At 42.8% G+C, this 20,926-nt stretch overlaps 1 protein-coding gene across 1 annotated transcript in view; it reads left to right on the top strand.

Annotated features, from left to right (window-relative positions):
- The window catches only part of REV3L (REV3 like, DNA directed polymerase zeta catalytic subunit), a 226,776-nt gene that overhangs the window by 131,069 nt on the left and 74,781 nt on the right, over positions 1-20,926 (top strand). The window contains exons 13-16 of the mRNA XM_038761479.1: positions 1,387-5,605; positions 17,771-18,720; positions 19,293-19,375; positions 20,715-20,840. Coding sequence (XP_038617407.1) covers positions 1,387-5,605; positions 17,771-18,720; positions 19,293-19,375; positions 20,715-20,840 — 5,378 coding nt within the window. The remainder of the gene's footprint in view (positions 1-1,386; positions 5,606-17,770; positions 18,721-19,292; positions 19,376-20,714; positions 20,841-20,926) is intronic.

The following is a 20,926-nucleotide window of genomic DNA, read 5'->3' on the forward strand; positions in this document are numbered from 1 at the left end:
CAATGAGTAGAGAAATTTTGATTAATGGAAAAACAGGAGTCAAATTTCAGACTTAAATGTTTTTCAGATTCTTAAAGAACTTTAAGATTGTGGTAATAAAGCTTTCTGTATTCCTTTGGGAATATCTTCTTCTTAGAAACTTACTACACTTAAGAATGACGAATGACCACATAATGAAAAAACATACCTAGAAATTAAATTAAAACAATAGATTGAGGGAAGTTCAAAGGTTACAACATAGTAGGAATTCCCAGCTCTAAGGTATTGTTTGAAATCTTGCATTCTCAGGGTCACATTAACTAGAGAACTCAAAAGTCCATAGATTAAAGAAGAATAATGTTATATGAATGGGAATTCTTTATGTGGAATTAAGTTGCATATTTAGAAGATTTAAGTTTGATCTCCTACGTGGGACCAAATTATGCCTAAGAATATAATCACACTTAATCAAAGACTCTTGTTATTTTAAAAATTATTTGTCTTTACCTACCACCTGTTGCGGAATATAGAGTATCTGTGTAATGCTAACCACTAGCAAACCTCAATTAAGTTACAAAGAACTCTCACTGTTTAACTCTGCGGTGATGGAGTCTTCTGTCATAAATGAAGGATGAACCTTGGACCAGTCAACAAGACTCTGGGGCCCAGAGCTTCCACTGCTCCACTCGCACACTCACATTCCTGCTCACTGTGTTCGTATCCAGGCAAAGAATGCAGCAAGCAAGTCAGCGGGTAGAGGTGCAGCACACTGCAGACTGCACACAAGAATGTTTTGGTGACTGCCATCTATGACATAAGTGACCACGACATAGGGCTAGGGCTGTGCCAAAGAGCCAGCCCAGATCAGAAGACAGTTTCTAGGAGCTGCCTAACCAGGAGTTTGCCTCACTGGTTTACGTAAATAATGCAAGTTTTTCTAGGTCTTTCTGAGATACACGATTCTCTTAATCTCAACTTGTTTTAAGGACCCCTTACCAAAATCCTGTTTTGCATCCTTTTCTCTTTTGTCCCGTAGTGGAGGTAGACAGGAAACACTCTCTAGAGATCAATAACTCTTTTCATTGTGGTTATGAACAACTCCACCACACTCAGGAAACATTACTCTCTTTGGTGCTAATTCAGATCTACGTATAGCACATATTCCGCATGTGCCTATCTTCCCAGAAGGTAGAAATTGGACTTTATGCTCCGTATAATGTTCAACTTGATCTTTTTTGGTTTGTAATTTCTGGAGTATGGACAGGACTCAACTAGTCAAATTCTCTGGCCTGTGAAATTTCTTTCAAAATGTAAGACTTGTAAAGACCCTTTTAGAGTAAGTAAACATAAAAAGGTATGGCTTTTGAAGAGGGAAAACTTTCAATAATTGCTTGTCTTTTATTCCAGACAGTCCCCTGAACAATGAGAGTTCCAGAGCTCACTCATCTGTAATTGCAACCAGCAAAATGTCAGTAAAGACTTCTATCTTTCACAAAGATGCTGCTACATTAGAACCTCCATCTTCTGCTAAGATTACTTTTCAGTGTAAACACACAAGTGCCCTTTCTTCCCATGTTTTGAATAAGGAGGATTTAATAGATGACCTTTCCCAGTCGAACAACACAGAGCCAGGACCTGAGCGGCCCATCCGTTCTCTTCCAAATGAAAGCACTTATACCATAAAATATCCGGGGTCATTGAACAGCACCATCCATTCTGAAAACTCTCACAAGGAAAGTCGTAAGAAAGAGCTCCTACCCGTTCCGCCTTGTGAAAAGAGCCTATTTGACTATGAAGAAGAGATTTCTTCAGTAACTAGACAGGTGCCCAGTAGGAAGTACACCAGCATCCGGAAGGTTGAAAAAGATGCCTCTTTTATGCATATAAGCCACCACCTTAGTGAGAGCGCACTGGGAAAAAACGCCTTCAACTTTTCAGATCTGAGTCGCTCGAAAAGCAAGTTGGCCTCTGAAGGAAACGCACAGGGCAGCGGCCCCTCTCTAAATAGCTTTTTCCCTCCATCATTAACAGAAAACTGTGAAGTGGTGTCTTGTTCAGGGGAGGATAGAGCTGTGGTGCATTCTGTTGGGAGCACCGTTGAAGATGGTGGACTCAGTAAACTCAAAATTAGGTATGAGGAGTTTCAAGAACATAAGACAGAAAAACCCAGCCTCAGCCAGCAAGCAGCACATTACATGTTTTTCCCCAGCGTCGTTCTTTCTAACTGTCTCAGTCGACCTCAGAAACTGTCCCCTGTCACGTATAAATTGCAGCCGGGTCACAAGCAGTCCAGGTTAAAATTGAATAAAAAAAAACCGGGGCTTTTAAATCATCAGGAGATCATTGGCGACGTTGGCGAGAGCGGGCCCACGCAGGACAACTGTTACGTGCCAAGTGTTGCTTGCAGCAACGATCCGGAAAAGGATTGTACATTGCCTGGCGATGTAATTCAAGTGGCTCCTGGAGCTTTTGAAAACAAGACAGCGAATGAGAACTGCATCGACTGTCACTTCGGAGATGGAACTTTGGAAACCGAACAGTCCTTTGGATTGTATGGAAACAAGTATACGCTTCGAGCCAAACGTAAGGTGAATTATGAGACTGAAGATAGCGAATCAAGCTTCGTCACCCCTAACTCAAAAATTAGCCTACCTCAGCCCATGGAGATTGGCGAAAGTTTGGATGGATCTCTAAAGGCTCGAAAGCGTCGAAAAATATCTAAAAAGCTACCACCTGTTATCATCAAGTACATTATTATTAATCGATTTCGAGGGAGAAAAAATATGCTTGTTAAACTGGGGAAAATAGACTCTAAAGAGGAACAAGTAATACTTACAGAGGAGAAAATGGACCTATATAAAAAGCTTGCACCTCTGAAGGATTTCTGGCCCAAAGTTCCCGATTCCCCTGCAACCAAATACCCTATTTATCCCATAACACCAAAGAAAAGTCACAGGAGGAAAGCAAAACATAAGTCAGCAAAGAAAAAAACTGGGAAACAGCAAAAGACAAATGGTCAAAATTTTAAAAGAACTTTATCTTTTAGGAAAAAAAGGTCCCATGCTGTTCTTGCTCCTCCTTCACCGTCCTACAATGCCGAGGCTGAAGACTGTGACTTGAACTACAGTGATGTTATGTCCAAGCTGGGCTTTCTGTCCGAGAGAAGCGCGAGTCCAGTAAATACTTCTCCACCTCGCTGCTGGTCTCCGACTGATCCACGAGCTGAAGAAATGATGGCCGCCGCGGACAAAGAAACGCTGCTCTTTCAGGGGCCCGCTCTGTGCCACAGCAAGATTGTCCATTCCACTCTGGGGCAAAACTGTCGAGCAAAAACTCAGGTGAGGAAATCTAAAGCTAATCTTGTTAATCCCTCTGCCGTCCCTAAGAAACGGAACAAGCGCAGTCAGACGAATAAGCCAGGAGATGACGGAAAGAGAAAACCTAGAACGAAGCCAAGGCTGAAACCCAGTGAGAAGGGGAAACCGAGAAAGCACATTGCGTTTAAAGATGAAAGGGCGAGCGCTCACCCTGGCGCTGAAGTGAAGTTTCCATTGAAACACCAAGCTCCATCCGAGGTCTCCAACAACTGTGGGAGGCCGCAGCCCCTCCTTAAGCAAAAAGATGGCCCTCCAGGTAGCCGTTCATCTCCTGGAGCCGTTCATCTCCTTTCTCCTCATCTTCCCACCGTGGTGAGTGCCCAGCGCCAGCCCTCGGGCTGCTTTCCTCATTCCCTTGAAACCGGCAATCCAGTAGATCTGCAAGCACTCACCGCTCCAAAAGATGATTTTCATTCTTCGGTAGCTTCGTCTCTGGGCCCGTCTGGAAGAGACATGTCCAAAATCCACTCTCAGAGGCCCCATCCTCCAAGTGCTGTGTTTGGAGTGAAGGAATCCAACTTAATTCAGAGTAGCATATTTGACCTGTCCAATCTTACAACTCAGGTAACACAGAAAGCACAGTTATCCATGGGCATCGTGTCTGCAAAGACAGAAGAGAATAAAAATTCCCAGAAAACCTTCTTGTCATCTATTGGAAAATTCACCGAACCTCACAGCTCCTTTGATAAGATAAAACAAGATCCATTGCATGCCCCCAGTTTTTTGCATTGTAAAGAAATTCACCAGCAGAGTGTGGTTTTCCCAGAACCTGCAAAACACAGCGATCCTTATGCTCCTATCCTTGTAACCACAGAAGACAGTCATGGATCGTTACAGCTGACTAACAATTGCTTTGTGACTTCCTTAAGGAGCCCAGTAAAGCAGATAGGATGGGAGCCCAAACCGAGAGGATTTATCTTGGATATGTCAAATTTTAAACCAGAAAGAGTAAAGCAGCAGTCATTGTCGGAAACGATTTCTCAAACAAAAGCCCTGTCACAGTGTAAAAATCGAAGTGTCGTTGCCCCATCGGCATTTAGTGAGGGGCAGTCTGGATTAGCTGTTTTGAAAGAATTGCTTCAAAAAAGACAGCAGAAAGCACAAAGCGCAAATTTTATGCAAGAACCACTGTCAAGTAAGCCTCAAGTGAACAGAAGTGGGTCTTGTTCCATCGAACCGAATAAAGCAATTAAAAGATCGAGACCGGTCACATCGCCGAGAAGACCCCGGGCTCCCAGGAACTCGAAGCCTAAAGAAAAAATGTCCACATTGCTGAAAGGGGACTCTCTGAATTTGCAGAATACTGGTCAGCTGGAGCACACTGTATCAGACGATAGCCCTGTTTTCGTTTCAGATCCAGGTTTTGAAAGCTGTTACTCCCTTGAAGATAGCCTATCACCAGAGCATAATTATAATTTTGATATCAATACCATAGGTCAGACTGGATTTTGCAGTTTGTATTCAGGGAGTCAGTTTGTCCCGGCCGATCAGAATTTGCCTCAAAAGTTTCTGAGTGATGCGGTTCAAGATCTCTTTCCTGGGCAAACCACAGAAAGCGGTGAATTTCTAGGTCACGATGGCCAAAAGGGTGATGAAGACAAGCATTGCCCAGCCGACCCAACCTCATGGATTAGGTCTGGTGCGTTAAGTCCTGAACTTTTTGACAAGTCACCCATGGAGAACAATGAGACTCATCTCCACAGCCAGTGGAAAAATAGCCTTCATCCCCTAGCGTCCCGGCCTAACTCATTAATGGATTCTTTCTGTGTTCAGCAGCCAGAGGATTGTCTGAATGAAAAGTCCCGGCTGAATAGGAGTGTCACCAGCAAAGAGGCGTTCTTTAGCCTTCCACAGGCAAGCAATTCAGATTGGATTCAAAGCCACACGAGGAAAGAAGTGTCTTTTCAAACCGGACAGTCGCTTGACTCAATCAATACCTCCTTCACTGCAATACTGTCTTCTCCAGATGGCGAGCTTGTAGATGTAGCCTCTGAAGATTTAGATTTGTATGTGTCAAGGAACAATGACGTGTTAACACCGACTCCAGACAGCTCACCGAGATCCACCAGCTCCCCGTCACAATCCAAAAATGGCAGTCTCATACCTCGGACCGCTCATATTCTGAAGCCACTCATGTCGCCCCCAAGTCGGGAAGAAATCGTGGCAACTCTGCTGGACCATGATCTTGCGGAAACCATATATCAAGAACCTTTTTGCAGTAATCCCGCGGATGCCCCAGAAAAACCCAGGTAATCTGAATATTTTTTATGACTCACTCCATTTTTCTCATCCCGTTTTGCAACTCGGGGTTTATTCCTCTTAATTTTAGGTTATCAGGTAATGTGTCTCTGGTATCTGTCACTGGGAAAAGTTGTTCATGGCTTGTTGCTGTTATGAGCTTGGGCAAAAATTAAGGAGAAAGAGGCTGTTGGTGGTTCAGTGTCCATTGGTGTTCACGGCGGGCAAGTTGACAGTTGTCGATCCAGAGCTCTGTATGGTGAAAGCTCATTGAGCACATTAGAGTGAACGCTTCTAGTACTGATACCTGTTTGTAAATGGCCGGTCCCCTTTATAGAACTAATTCTCACTCTTCCTGCCCTCTCCTCACCTTTGGACCAGGCTGCCCCAAACCCTGTCTCTTTGGGTCTAGGTGGTTCCGCCGTTGATCTCAGGGTATGTCCCTACCTGAAATTGAAAGAGTTAATTCTGCATTACGGCACTCAGCTTCTCCCTTCACAGTTAGGTTATTCATAATAATAAAATTGGCATTTGTTAAGTGCTTACTATGTGCGAAGCACTGGTCTAAGCGCTGAGGGGGATACAAGGTGATCAGGTTGTCCCACGTGGGGCTCACAGTCTTAATCCCCTTTTTACAGATGAGGTAACTGAGGCTCAGAGAAGTTAAGTGAATTGCCCAAGGACACACAGCAGACATGTGGCGGAGCCGGGATTAGAACCCATGACCTCTGACTCCCAAGCCTGTGCTCTTTCAACTAAGCCACACTGCCTCTCATTAACTCCCGACTCCGCCAATTGTCAGCTGTGTGACTTTGGGCAAGTCACTTAACTTCTCTGCGCCTCAGTTACCTCATCTGTAAAATAGGGATGAAGACTGTGAGCCCCCCATGGGACAACCTGATCACCTTGTAACCTCCCCAGAGCTTAGAACAGTGCTTTGCACTCAGTAAGCGCTTAATAAATGCCATCATTATTAACAGATTGTCATACAAGTCTGTCATCCTCTCACCAGCCTAATATTGCCATGTCCAATGGAGGTGGAGCTGGATTACATGATTCCACAGGACTCATTCATTCATATTTATTGAGTGCTTACCGTGTGCAGAGCGCTGTACTAAGTGCTTGGAAAGTGCACTTTGGCAACAGATAGAGGCGGTCACAACAACGGGCTCACAGTCTGGAAGGGGAAGACAGACAACTAAACAAAACAAGTAGACAGGTGTCAATACCATCAAAATAGGTTAATAGAATTGTAGATATATACACATCATTGCTAAAATAGAGTAATAAATATGTACAAATATACACAAGTGCTGTGGGGAGAGGAAGGGCAGAGGGAGGGAATGGGGGGGCAGAAGGGGAGAAGGAGCGGAGGAAAAAGGACTCACTCCTTCGCTTCCTTATACAAACACAAAACTGGAGCTCCGAGATAGACATGGGATTGCACGGGGCCTCTAGAGGCACTTCTTCTAGACTGTGAGCCCGCTGTTGGGTAGGGACTGTCCCTATGTGTTGCCGACTTGTACTTCCCAAGCGCTTAGTACAGTGCTCTGCACACAGTAAGCGCTCAATAAATACGATTGATTGATTTCAAGAAGGCCAAACACTGGGATGGGTAGAAAGTAATCAGGCCCCAGTAATCAGTAATGGAGAATCATGAACTCGTATCTGCATGCTTTAAGTATTTGATCTTCACCCCACCCTCAGTCCCGCAGCACATATGTGCACGTACTTATGCTCTGCCTTTTTTCCTTCCTGTGTCTATGCTTGTCTCTCTCTTTAGACTCTAAACTCCTTGTGTCTGCCAACTAAATTGTACTGAACTCTCCCAGGCCCTTAGTTCAGTGCTCAGCACATAGTAGGCACTCAAGAAACACTATTGCTTGTTTAGAAATTCCTTTCCCTGCCCTTTCCTTCCTTCCTCCCTTCCTTTCTTCCCTTTCCTCTTTCCGTCTGTATCTCCCCTCTCGCTCTGTCTCCGTCAGTGCAGGAACTCTGATTTACTTTGCTGTTTAAAGTGACCTTATTGTCATCCTCAACCTCAGTTTTTCCCCAGTCCTTTCCTGTTTTGCCAACTTCGAACTTAGATGAGAAGCAGCGTGGCTCAGTGGAAAAGAGCCCGGGCTTGGGAGTCAGTGGTAATGGGTTCTAATCCCGGCTCCGCCACACGTCGGCTGTGTGACCCTGGGCAAGTCACTTCACTTCTCTGAGCCTCAGTTACCTCATCTTTAAAATAGGGATAAAGACTGTGAGCCCCACGAGGGACAACCTGATCACCTTGTTTCCCCCCCAGTGCTTACAACAGTGCTTTGCACATAGTAAGTGCTTAACAAATGTCATTATTATTATTATGGTGGGTCATTCGTCACCTCTCAGCATTACTTATTTTGCCATTGCTTATTATCCTGTCACGTCCTGTAAATTCTTTTCTCTCTCTTCCTCCCTTCACCGCTACCTATATAAAATTGTTAGAATTGTGAGATTTGAGTGAATTCATTATACCTTCACCATGATTTAATCTTGGGGACAAAGGTGGCTTCTCCCCAAATCATATCTCATATCTCTTCTGGGAAAATGTCACTGATGAACCTCTCCCTCCCTTCTGCATTACCTGTGCCCTTGGGTCTGAATTCTGTAATCCCTGAACACTTGGGTTCTCACTGTATCCCCACTCCCTTAGCATTTATGTAAATATCCGTATTCTCTGCCTCTTCTCTTGTCTGTCATTTATTTTAATATAATAGTAATAATAAAGATGGCATTTGTTAAGCGCTCACTATGTGCAAAGCACTGTTCTAAGCGCCGGGGGGATACAAGGTGATCAGGTTGCCCCACGTGAGGCTCACAGTCATAATCCCCATTTTACAGATGAGGTAACTGAGGCTCAGAGAAGTTAAGTGACTTGCCCAAGGTCACACAGCAGACAGGTGGCAGAGCCAGGATTCGAACCCATGACCTCTGACTCCAAAACCTGGGCTCTTTCCACTGAGCCACGCTGCTTCTGTCTCCCCTACTAGATGACAAACTCCTTTGGGGCAGGGATTGAGAAGCAGCATGGCGTAGTGGATAGAGCTTGGTCCTTGGAGTCTGAAGGTCATGGGTTCTAATCCCTGCTCCACCACTTGTCTGCTGTATGACCTTGAGCAAGTCACTTTACTTCTCTATGCCTCAGTTACCTCATCTGTCAAATAATATAATAATAATGATGGTATTTGTTAAGTGCTTACTATGTGCAAAGCACTGTTCTAACTGCTGGGGGGGGATACAAGGTGATCAGGTTATCCCTCGGGGGGCTCACAGTCTTAATCCCCATTTTACAGATGAGGTAACTGAGGCACAGGAAGTTAAGTGGCCTGCCCAAGGTCACACAGCTGACAAGTGGCTGAGCCGAGATTCAAACCCATGACCTCTGACTCCCAAACCCGTGCTCTTTCCACTGAGCCACGCTGCTTCAATGGGAGTTGAGGCTGTGAGTTCCACATTGGACCGGGACTAAGCCCAACCCGACTTGCCTGTATCCACCCCAGCACTCAGTTCAGTGCCTGACACATAGTAAGCTCTTAACAAATACCGTAATTATCATTATTATTGTGTCTTCCAGTGCAATGTAACTCTTCTATGCAAGTAGTACAGGTATTCTGCACATAGTAAGGATTCAGTAAATACCACTGATTGAGTAGATTTCATGCTTCTTCCATGCTGGATGTCAGGGGAAGTAACCATGGTCCCTTTATTTTCTGGAGAGAGTGGTCGCAGAGTCTGTATAGCCTGTTCTGCATCTCAAATTTGCCCCTCCTTCAGTATGATTATAGGTGCACCCCAGGTTATGACAACCCTCAAGACATACGGATACGTCCCTCAGTGTTTTCTGAATTCTCAGGACACATAAACTCTGCTCTGATGGAGCATAGTTGCTCAGCAGGTTTTCCCTTGTTCCCTGCAGCTTTTCTGCCACACTCCAGTCCATGGAAAACACTCTCTGCGGTACTACCACTCATAACTCAACCACATTCTCGAGAAACAGAACCCAGTTTCATTAAGGGTTACATCCGTAGTCCATTCACAATACAGACTGGTGGGAGACCCTAATCTTCCCCTCTGTGGGAACATTATCCATTTCCACTTCTTAGTGACTCTCCTCTCCTACCTCCTGGCAGGTCCCCACCAAAATGGGAGAAAGGTACTCTGTTTCTTCGAGAAGGAATTCTCCTTAAATAAATGTTCCCGATATTAGGCGCTGTTGATAATGATACTCTGAAGCTAGTAGAAACAGTTTTAAGAGTTGCCTTCTACCAAGGTATTCCTTTTCTTCATTTTTCCCTAGTGAGGTTCAGGAAAGAAGCAGGAGTCATCTCTCTATTCCCTATAGATTCTAAGGCCTAATCTCAATCAATCAATCAATCAATCAATTATATTTATCGAGTGCTTACTGTGTGCAGAGCACTGTACTAAGCGCTTGGGAAGTACAAGTTGGCAACATATAGAGACAGTCCCTACCCAACAGTGGGCTCACAGTCTAGAAGGGGAAGACAGAGAACAAAACCAAACATATTAACAAAATAAAATAAATAGAATAGATATGTACAAGTAAAGTAAATAAATAAATAGAGTAATAAATATGTACAAACATATATACACATATACAGGATCTAACGGTTTTCTGCCACCCAGGGAGTTTTGCTTTGGTTTCCATGGAGACGGACAGCAGTGACATCAGGTCACAGAGTCTTGAAAGAAGAGGCCCCTGATAAAATTTCCTGAAATCCCGCAGTGTTCACGATGCCTCTCTGTAGACTGCCCCTTAAAAATTGCATTAACGTGTAGCACTGTGAACCTAGCCACTCATGTAGTTTTTTCATTTATATTGCAGTGCAAACCTACTGGTAACAAACACTTCTTTCAGCATATACTATTCAGCCACCTAAAGTCATAGAAAGAATTGCCATTGTTCAAGCCCTAGATTTAGCGGGAAAGACAGAACATTGCAATTAGTCAATCAGTGGTATTTACTGAGTGTTTACTGTGTTCAGAGTGCTGTTCTAAGCTCTTGGGAGAGTGTAATACAACCGAGTTGGTAGACACATTCCCTGCCTAAAAGAAGCTTACAGTCTAGAGGGGAAGATGAACATTAAATAAAATTATGGTTGTAAACTTAAGTGATGAGGGACTGAATGTGAAATGACTAGCAAATGCTTTATGGTTACGGATCCAAGTTCAAAAACAGCGCAGATGGAAGAGGGAGTAGGGGAAATGAGGGCTGAGACAGGGAAAGCCTCTAGGAGAAGATATAATTTTAATAAGGCATTGAAGGTGGGGAGAGTGGTCATCTATCAGATAGGAAGGGGACAGAGTTGCAGCCCAGAGGGAAAAAACCCTCTCTTGACCCCACCTCCCTGTCTAATTATCGCCCTATGTCCCTCCTACCCTTCCTTTCCAAACTCCTAGTTGTCTACACCCGCTGCCCTATTCATATGTATATATGTATATATGTTTGTACATATTTGTTACTCTATTTATTTATTCTACTTGTACATATCTATTCTATTTATTTTATTTTGTTAGTATGTTTGGTTTTGTTTTCTGTCTCCCCCTTTTAGACTGTGAGCCCACTGTTGTGTAGGGACTGTCTCTATATGTTGCCAACTTGTACTTCCCAAGCGCTTAGTACAGTGCTCTGCACACAGTAAGCGCTCAATAAATACGATCGATGATGATGATGATGAGGAAACAGGAAAGGGGTTGGTGGAGAGATAGATGGAATCGAGGCACCATAAGTAGGTTGGCATTAGTGTGGGCTGGGTCGTAGTAGGAGATCAGAGAAGTAAGTCAGGAAGCGTCAAGGTGATAAGCGCTTAGTACAGTGCTCTGCACACAGTAAGCGCTCAATAAATACAATTGATTGATTGAGTGCTTTAAAGTCAATGGTGAAGAGTTTCTGTTTGGTGCGGAGGTGAATGGACAACCACTGGAGGTTCTTGAGTGGGGAAACTTAGACTGAACCTTTTTTTTTTAGAAGGTTTAAATTCAGGCAGCAGAGTGAAGTAAGGCATGGAGTAGGGAGAGGCAGGAGTAATGGAGGTCAGCAAGGAAGCTAATGCAGTGATTAAGATAAGTCCATGGCTCAGTGGAAAGAGCACAGGCTTTGGAGTCAGAGGTCAGGGGTTCAAATCCCGGCTCCTCCGATTGTCAGCTGTGTGACTTTGGGCAAGTCACCTAACTTCTCTGTGCCTCAGTTACCTCATCTGTAAAATGGGGATTAAGACTGGGAGCCCCCCGTGGGACAACATGATCACGTTGTAACCTCCCCAGCGCTTAGAACAGTGCTTTGCACATAGTAAGCGCTTAATAAATGCCATCATTATCATTATTATTATTATCAGCATAGTAGTTTGGGGAGGAAAGGGCAGATATTAGTGATGTTGTGAAGGTCTTGTCTTAATGCGTCAAGTCGTCTCTTACCCATAGCGACTCCATGGACGCATCTCTCCCAGAACGCCCCACCTCCATCTGCAATCGTTCTTGTAGGTATATCCATAGAGTTTTCTTGGTAAAAACACGGAAGTGGTTTACCATTGCCTCCTTCCGCGCAGTAAACTTGAGCCTCCACCCTCAAATCTCTCCCATGCCGCTGCTGCCCAGCACAGGTGAGTTTGACTTGTAGCAGATTGCCGTCCACTTGCTAGCCACTGCCCATGCTAGGAATGTAATGGATATGCCTCTGCTTGACTCTCCCTCCCTTAGTTGAGACTGGTCGAGTACGGGGAACTCTCCAGGTGGGATCCTGAAGGGGGTTGTGAAGCTAGAACCAAGATGATTTGATGATAGATTAAGAGGGTTGAATGAGAAATGAGTCAAGAATCATGCTAGTGTTATGGTCTTGTGAAACAGAGAGATTAGCAGTGTTGTCTACAGTAATGGGAAAGAGGGGAGAACAGAGTTTGGGTGGGAAGATGAGGAGTTCTGTTCTGGACATGACCACGAGTGCTGTAGAGTGTGTGGTCAAAAAATATGGTTATTAGTGATCATGATGGACAAACCCAAATAGGAATCAATCAATCAGTCAGTGGTATTCTTTGAGTACTTACTATGTCTGGAGCACTGTACTAAGCACTTGGGAGAGTACAGTACAGCAGAATTAGCAGACATGCCCCCTGCCCGTAACGAGCTTACAGTCTAGAGGAATGAAAGGGATGTAGTGGAGCCATGGAAGTCTCCAAACCCTATTGTCAGCAATGTATTGATGCCTATGATGTTTTATTGGGGATTTTCTTTGTGTGTTTTTTCTCAGCAGGACTCTGAAATACATTAGCAGTAATAATGAGCGTAGATTCACCAAGGTTTTACCTACCCGCGTTCCATGCTAGTCACTAGGAGAAAACTGTCCAATTTCTCTTTCTCTCTCTCTCCCTCTCTCCCTCTCTCCCTCTCGCCCTCTCGCCCTCTCGCCCTCTCTCCCTCTCTCCCTCTCCTCTCCCCCCTGCCAGTCATGTTCTTGCTGGGGCATGGAGAGCAGCAAGCAAAAAGGCAGGATACAACTCATTTTCAAGTGCACATGAAGACTTTTTACATGCAGGTCCCATTTACGGCCCAGGTAGCTGCAATAGAGTAACGTGGCTTAGCTGTGATGCTTTTCCTTGACAGCCACGGGGGTCTTTCCTGCCCATGTGTGCCAGCTCTTTTTCATGATTCCTGCTTGTGCTTTCATTTTATTCCCAAAGCAGTGCTATATAATTACAGTAGTCTCTCGGCTTCCGTGGGGGTTTTTTGTTCGCAATTTTGCTTGTCCTCAATTAGCTGTACCCATAATCACATCCAAGGCCATTGGCCCCAGCCCAACTCCTTGCCCATACTTTCTGCCGGCTCTTGGATTTCCAGCAGCCACAACCACTCCTTTTCAGTGATTGATTGTCCAGTTCCCTCACTTCCCCCTTCCCCTCCTGGGAAGCCTTGATGACCATGAGTGTATAATACGTTTCCTAGGGCTTTTAGCACCAGGCCTTTGGGTGCATCTGGTATCAATGAATCAAACAATGGTATTTGTTGAGCCCTTGCTATGTGCAGAGCACTGTACTATACGCTTGGGAGAGAAAAATGCAGCAAAATTAGCAGACACATTCCCTATCCATAATGAGCCTACATTCTCAGTTTCACACATCCTCAGGAGAGTTTCTCTAGTCAATCCACTGGGAGTACTGATGGAATACTATATATTACAATATTACACCCTCTTCCCCCCGCCCCCCGCAGCTCCACAGCACTTTTGTATACATATACTCTGCAATTTCCTCGATTTGTAATTTATTTCAATGTCTGTCTTCCCATCTAGACTGTAAGCTCCTTATGGGCAGGGATCGTGTCTTCCAATTGTATTGTGTTACACTCTCCCAAGCACTTAGTAGAGTATTCTGCATGCAGTAAGTGCTCAGTAATACTATTGATTGATTGGTAAACCACACTAACTGTTCTTTATGAAAGAAATTCATATATGTTGCCAGCTTGTACTTCCCAAGCGCTTAGTACAGTGCTCTGCACACAGTAAGTGCTCAATAAACACGATTGAATGAATTCAACGAATGAAATTCAAAACACCATTTTTAAACAAAGAGAAGTGCTATGATTCTGACTGTTCGAAGGAAACAGCAGAAGTATGAGCTTATTCTGTTGACTTCAACTTTTGTGAAGAGTATGCAACATTGATTGAACGGAGGCCTTCTTTTCCTTTTAGCACCTCGTAGCAGGCTCCCTTCTTCTGAGCACCTCTGCGCTCCTTTTCAACTTCTCTGTCCTTCAGGGTCGTCTTTAGTTATATTTATAAAGCCACCCACTAAGACATTTTTTAATCCAAAGGTTTTAGCTGGTTGAAGAGAAACCGTAACTCCCTCATCTGTTTCATCATCTTGCAACAATGATGATAATAATAATAATAATAATGTATGATGCTTGTAAAGTGCTTACTGTGTGCTGAGCACTGTACTTAGTGTTGGGGCAGGTGGAAGATAATCAGGATGTACAGAGTCCCTATCCTTCATGGAGTTCACAGTCTTGCAATGAATTAGATTGTTGAAGCATGATTAGGACCTTGTTGGACAACATTTCTTTGTGCCTCAGTTACCTCATCTGTAAATTGGAGATTAAGACTGTGAGCCCTATTTGGGACAGAGACTGCGTCCAACCCGCATATCTTGTATCTATTCCAGTGTCTGACATGCTAAGCACTTAACAAATGCCATTAAAAAATAATTCCTCTGACTGAGCTGCAGTTAACCTATCAGCTGCATTATTCATTTCTAAATTAAATTGCTTCTCCAGTTCAGTAACTTATTTGGTTATTTGCTCAGTGACCGCTTCATTGCCTTGAAAATCCAGCATTACTGCAGGCAGAGCTTTCTCCGAAATCCATTCATTGTTGTACGCTTGAGCTCAGCTCAAACGGGGAGTGGTCGGATGGGCTCTCAGCCGGATGGGTCATTTGTCATTGTTGGTGGGAAGCAATACAGCTAGCTATTTTAAGCTGAAACCCTCCTCCTTTACTATTTTCAGAACACTTGGCTTCTCAAAAGGTTTTCACAAAGTCTTGTACCTGATCCTGGGAAAGCTAACGAGGATGGATATAATGTTTGAAAAATAGGTAACTGGTGATTTTTGTCCTACTAACCAGGAGGACTGTGTAAAAAATAACCTATTCCTACAAGTTGTACTGCTAAGATAATGTACCAAGTCATCCAGTCACCACTGCTTACTTTAGAAGTTGTCTTCCATTCTTCACGTAACACTTCTATTCTCCAATCTGTGGACTAGAGCGTAAGCTGCAATTGTCAAGGCTTATTGCCTATTAATAAGGCCAAAAAGTAAATGAAACTTCAATTATTTCTGTTTCTAAGTTATACCAAGATCTGTGTCTGCTACAGATTCACCACTGTAACATCTTCAACTTCTGGGGCTTCTGCCTTCCCTTTTTCAGATAAAGAGTAGCCCCATTTAGATGACCTTCAGTATAGGAGAGTTGGGGATCTCGGGAGCACGTTAGTGTGCTTTGCATCATTTGTTATGGGAACCTAAACTCCCATTTTACATTTTTCGGTGTAGCATCTTCATGGAACCAATTAGGCATTCCCTGTAGACTGTAAGCCTGTTGTGGGCAGGGGAAATGTCTACCAACTCTCCCAAGTGCTTAGTACAGTACTCTGTGCACAGTAAGGATTCACTAAGTTCCACTTATTGATTGAGTGATTCTAAGAGGAGAGTCCCTAAGTTGAAAAATGGCACCTTTGAGGAAAGGTTTTAGGTGTTGGGTTACTTCACTTGTATGTTTGGTTTTGTTCTCTGTCTCCCCCTTTTAGACTGTGAGCCCACTGTTGGGTAGGGACTGTCTCTATATTTTGCCAACTTGTACTTCCCAAGTGCTTAGTACAGTGCTCTGCACACAGTAAGCGCTCAATAAATACGATTGATGATGATGATGATGTGGAAACTTGTGGATCAACCAAATAGGTTTGAGTCGTATGGAAGACTGTATGAAGAAAAATAGAGTGCAGCTACTCTGTATCTGTATTAAAAAGAGAACAAGGAGTTTTCCATGGTATTGGGTGAAACAGGGACTTCTTGCTGTTGTGGAAACTCAAGCTGAACATACTGCTACAATGACCAGGAGCCCTTGCTCTAATGTAGAAGAGCCCATTAAATCTTTGTCATCAGAAGTGTGAGTTGAGATGTCCTGGATTGTTCCACTATGACTCCAGAATAAAGCTCCTGGGATTGAGGAAGTAGGAAATGACTGAAATCTCCCTTCCTTGGAGGCCAGGGTTTTCCACACATCTAGAGATTCCCTCTTCTTTTTTTTTTATGGTATCTGTTGAGCACTTACTATGTGTTAGGCATTGTAGTAAGCACTGGGGTAGAAACAAGATAATCTGGTTGGATACAGTCTCTGTCCCTGTCACAGTCTTAACCCCCATTCTGTAGATGAGATAACAGGCACAGAAAAGCTAAGGACTTGTCCAAGGTCTCACAGCAGACAGGTGGTGGAGCTGGGAGTAGAACCCAGGTTCTTTGACTCTCAGACGCATGCTCTGTCCACTGGGTCCTGCTGCTTCTCTAAGCCAAGATAAACTCCCATTCAGGTCTGTACTAACTTGGAAAAGCAGCCACAGTGGTTTGGACATCTTATCATGTTGGAAGCAGCATGGTTTATTGGGAAAGAGTGTGGGCCTGGACTCAGAAGACTTGGGTATGACTTTGGGCAAGTCACTTAATATCTCTGTGCTGCAGTTTCCTTACCTGTAAAATGAAGATTCCCTTTCCTAACTCACGCTGTGAGACGTTGTGAGAATACAGTGAAATAACTGATGTGAAAGTGCTGTGGAAAATTAAAGTATTACACAAAATAAGGTGACGATAGTGCCATGAACCCTGCTGTAGTTAACTGTTATATATGATAATTGTATTGGAATTTATGGTTGAGTCTGTGGCTTGGCCCCACTCCCCTAAGGAAAAAGAGATAAGACACTAAAATAGCCTCCCCTGAAACTGTTGTTGACTTGCATCATCGGCTTCTGTAAAGTGCCTACCTATGCAAAGTCATTGAAAGGTTTTAAGTGAGAGTGTTCTGTTCTGTAGAGTAAGATGCTCCTTGCAGCCACATGTAGGAATTATTTTGGGGGAAAGAAAAGGGGTGGTGGGGGGCGGGGTGAGAGAGAGAGACCAGTGAGGAGTAAGTAAATAAGGAGACTCTTGACTAGATTATGGTGGTAGCAATGAAGGTGGAGAGGAAAGAACACATCTTTAAAATATCGTAGAGGATTCAGAGGTGGATGGTGGGTGGGAGATAAATGGCAGAGGGGAAGGTTGAACCAAAATTGAGAGCTTCTGAGGGAAAATATTCAGGAATTAGAGACAGTTAAGAAGCTAAAGATTAGGGGAAGAGATGGCTTCAGTTTTTCACACAATGAGGTTAGTTGGTCATCCAGATGTTCTGGAGGCAGTAGGGGGTAAGAGATCATCCACTTCAAGCAGATAGCTGAAAAGAAGGATATCCAGTCAACTTCTAGGGAGTTCTTTGTTGCTAGATTTTCAGATTTCCCACAATACCCATTGACTGGAAGAGGGTACAGGTTGCTGAAAATCTCAATAACTTCTTTTCAAGGCACAATAGTGATGCTGAAATACTTTCTTTTCAGAGAGATTGGAGGACGGCTTCTCACGGTAGAAACCCGACTTCCAAATGATCTGGCCGAATTTGAAGGAGACTTCTCCCTAGAAGGACTATGCCTGTGGAAGACAGCCTTCTCGGCCATGACTCAGAATCCGAGGCCGGGATCCCCACTTCGTAACGGCCAACCGATTCTCGATAAAGTTTCCAATCATAGCCGTAAAACTCGTGATGATAAAAAAATAGTGATCATGCCTTGTAAATGTGCCCCAGGGAGACAACTGGTTCAGACATGGCTTCAAGCCAAAGAAGAATATGAACTTTGTAAGAAACTGCCTAAACATGAGCCAATTGAAATAAAGACTAGCTTTCCCAACCACCAAGGTGACAGACCTGTAGTGCCTCTAGGAAATGATATTATTTCACACGAAACCCTTATTGTAACACCAACCAAGGACGATGTTGGCAATTCGAGGATCGCAGTACAAGTCTCAACCGTGAAGGCACCGGAGAGCAATAAAACTGCAATTGAAAATCAGACAGTGCCACTTTGTGCTTCAGTAAGAGAAGCTGAAAATGATGATGAAGAAGATGACTATTACATTAGTTACAGCTCTCCTGATTCTCCAGTGCTTCCTCCTTGGCAACGAGCAGTTTCTCCAGATTCCAAGCCACTGAAAGCAAATGATCCACCTGGGAGAACCCGTAACCGAGCATCACCGCCTATTGAAGAGTTTGGTTCACCAGTTGCGGAGAACTTACCGAAATCTGCTAATGGTGGCGTTCAGGAGACCCCACCAAGGAACAAATCAGAGACCCCACCAGGGAACAAATCAGAAACTCCAGAAACATCTCCCTTTCAAGTCAGAGCAGCGACTGGAAATTATGACCCTCTTTGCCTTCACAGTACCCCGATCATTCGAAGAAGACGCCAGGAAACACTTCCTGATGCAGCTGGCTTTAGTCCTTTAACAACAGGTAAATCCATTGAATAGCTGCTGACTAAAGCTAAAGAAAGGCACTATGTTAACTTTTTTCAAATGCTAGAAGAATTGGTCATGTTGGAAACCTTTCTAGACAGCACCAACAAAAATATTCTTCCCATGTTTGGCTGACTTAAATGAAGGCATATTCATTTAATTTTGAGTTAAGGTTCTAATAACAATCTAAATGAACACGTTTTACGTTTAATTTTAAACTTGAACACCCTCACTCATTTGAGAACAAATTGGGGGGCTATTTAAGAACACCTGTCTTTGAGTCACTGCTGTCTATTCAGAACACCATTTGTGTCTAGCTTTTTTTTGGTTTTGATTTAAAGTTTTTCAAAGGTTCATGGTAATGGCACCTTTTACTATTATTCAGCACCATCCTGAAAATTAACAAAATTCAGGCCTTTATATGTGAGCTGGCTTTGAATTCTTGGCCCAGGACAATATTTAGAATAGATAATTCTCTATTGGGCAACCCATAGTCCTAGGTGTTTTTATTAAAAAGTACAGGAGAGCTAATTTTGGTGTATGCACTGAGTATTACATTTCTTTCTACAGAACCAAAATCCCAGAAATTGAGTCATAGGAGAGGAAGTAATGCTGACACTCTGCGAAGAGTACTCTTAACAACACAAATGAAGGTAACTATACCAAAATATTTTCCAAGAGCCGTGGCAGCTCCATTCTTATTACTATTTTAGACTCCAGTTAGGTAGTCTGTGTAACAAAATAGCCCGAAGTCTCAAATAGAAATTTTTCTTTTCTATTTACATTTTGTGTCATTTCATTTACATACCCTTTTTTGAGACAGCAAGAAATTGCCTATTATTTTCATAGTTTTTCTTTTGTTGTTGGGATCTAAAAGATTCTTATATGTAAATACAAATGTTACAGAGAAAGTGAATATGATAGCCAAATGTGGATTATGAGGATACAAATACATTAACTGGTTTCTGGCAAAATCAGAATAATCCATGACAGCTGAGCTCAAGTAAGTGCTTTTTGATCTCCCCAAAATATATCCTTTAACTCAGTTTTGTTAATTGATTTCTTAAAATATATATTTCCAGTTTTTTCAGTTGACTGTATTTCATATCAAAATAAAGCAACAAGTTGTTGCTGTTTCTGTAAAATTCATATGTGTTTACAGAAATGCTAAGCACATTTTGCTATTTCGATTGTTATTTTAGAATCGTAGAGTTAGCTGTGGTTAGCTATGTGACAAAAGAATGAATTATATTGTCTGGAAAAGAACCAGTGTCTAGGAAGGATTTGTCAATTGCCCACTCTTCATAAATGCCACATATTGTTCAGTATACATTTGAAGTGTTTGGGTTTTGAAAGTGCTTCTGATCCTTTGAACAGGCAAATCAATGACATATTTATACTAGTAAAGATAATTTTCAGAATTAAATGTATATTATACATACTAAAACCAAGTTCCAGGGTGTTATGAATAATTACTACATAGTCATTTGTAAAGAAACCCCAGAATCCTATTGTTTTCAGGATTCCAAGAATCCCATGAAATGTATCTGCTGATTTTTCTTTTAAGGAACACATTGCTGTAGAGCAAGATCCCATCCATAATTTCCCGCTTTTGACAAAAATGGTTGCAGGTTGAATGAGTCCTTTATTTTCATGTGGTTCCACAAACGTCAAGATGACTATCCATGAACTATAGATTCCACTTTGCAGTTAAGAATGTATCATTTCAGTAATTATGGGTGGTAGTTAGAACATCTTTTGCTTATAGATTATATCAGACACCTTCTGCATTGTTCAATATTGAATCTGGTAATGCCAATATAAAAAGACATCACCCATTTTCTTCCTGAGAAATAACTTTAGGAGGATATTTTAGTCATAGTATCTGATCATTTTTTATTATTAACCTTTTTAAGATATTGATTATGGAAAAAAGATAATGTACCAAAACATTTTCTCTTTTTTTGGCTGTATGCATTTTTTTTTCAATAGAATCAATTTGCTGCTCTACGTGTTCCAAAGAAAGAAACTTCTCAGATTGAAGGACCTTCTTTAAACAACACTTATGGTTTTAAAGTCAGCATGCAAAACCTACAGGACGCAAAGACCTTACACGAGGTAATTCACTACAATAGTAAAGGATGTATTCATTATCTGTTTTTCAGTTTTTATTCTTGTCTCTCTCTTTTCACTGTATGTAAATG

The sequence above is a fragment of the Tachyglossus aculeatus genome, chromosome 19, assembly GCF_015852505.1.
Source record: "Tachyglossus aculeatus isolate mTacAcu1 chromosome 19, mTacAcu1.pri, whole genome shotgun sequence".
Classification (NCBI taxonomy): domain Eukaryota; kingdom Metazoa; phylum Chordata; class Mammalia; order Monotremata; family Tachyglossidae; genus Tachyglossus; species Tachyglossus aculeatus.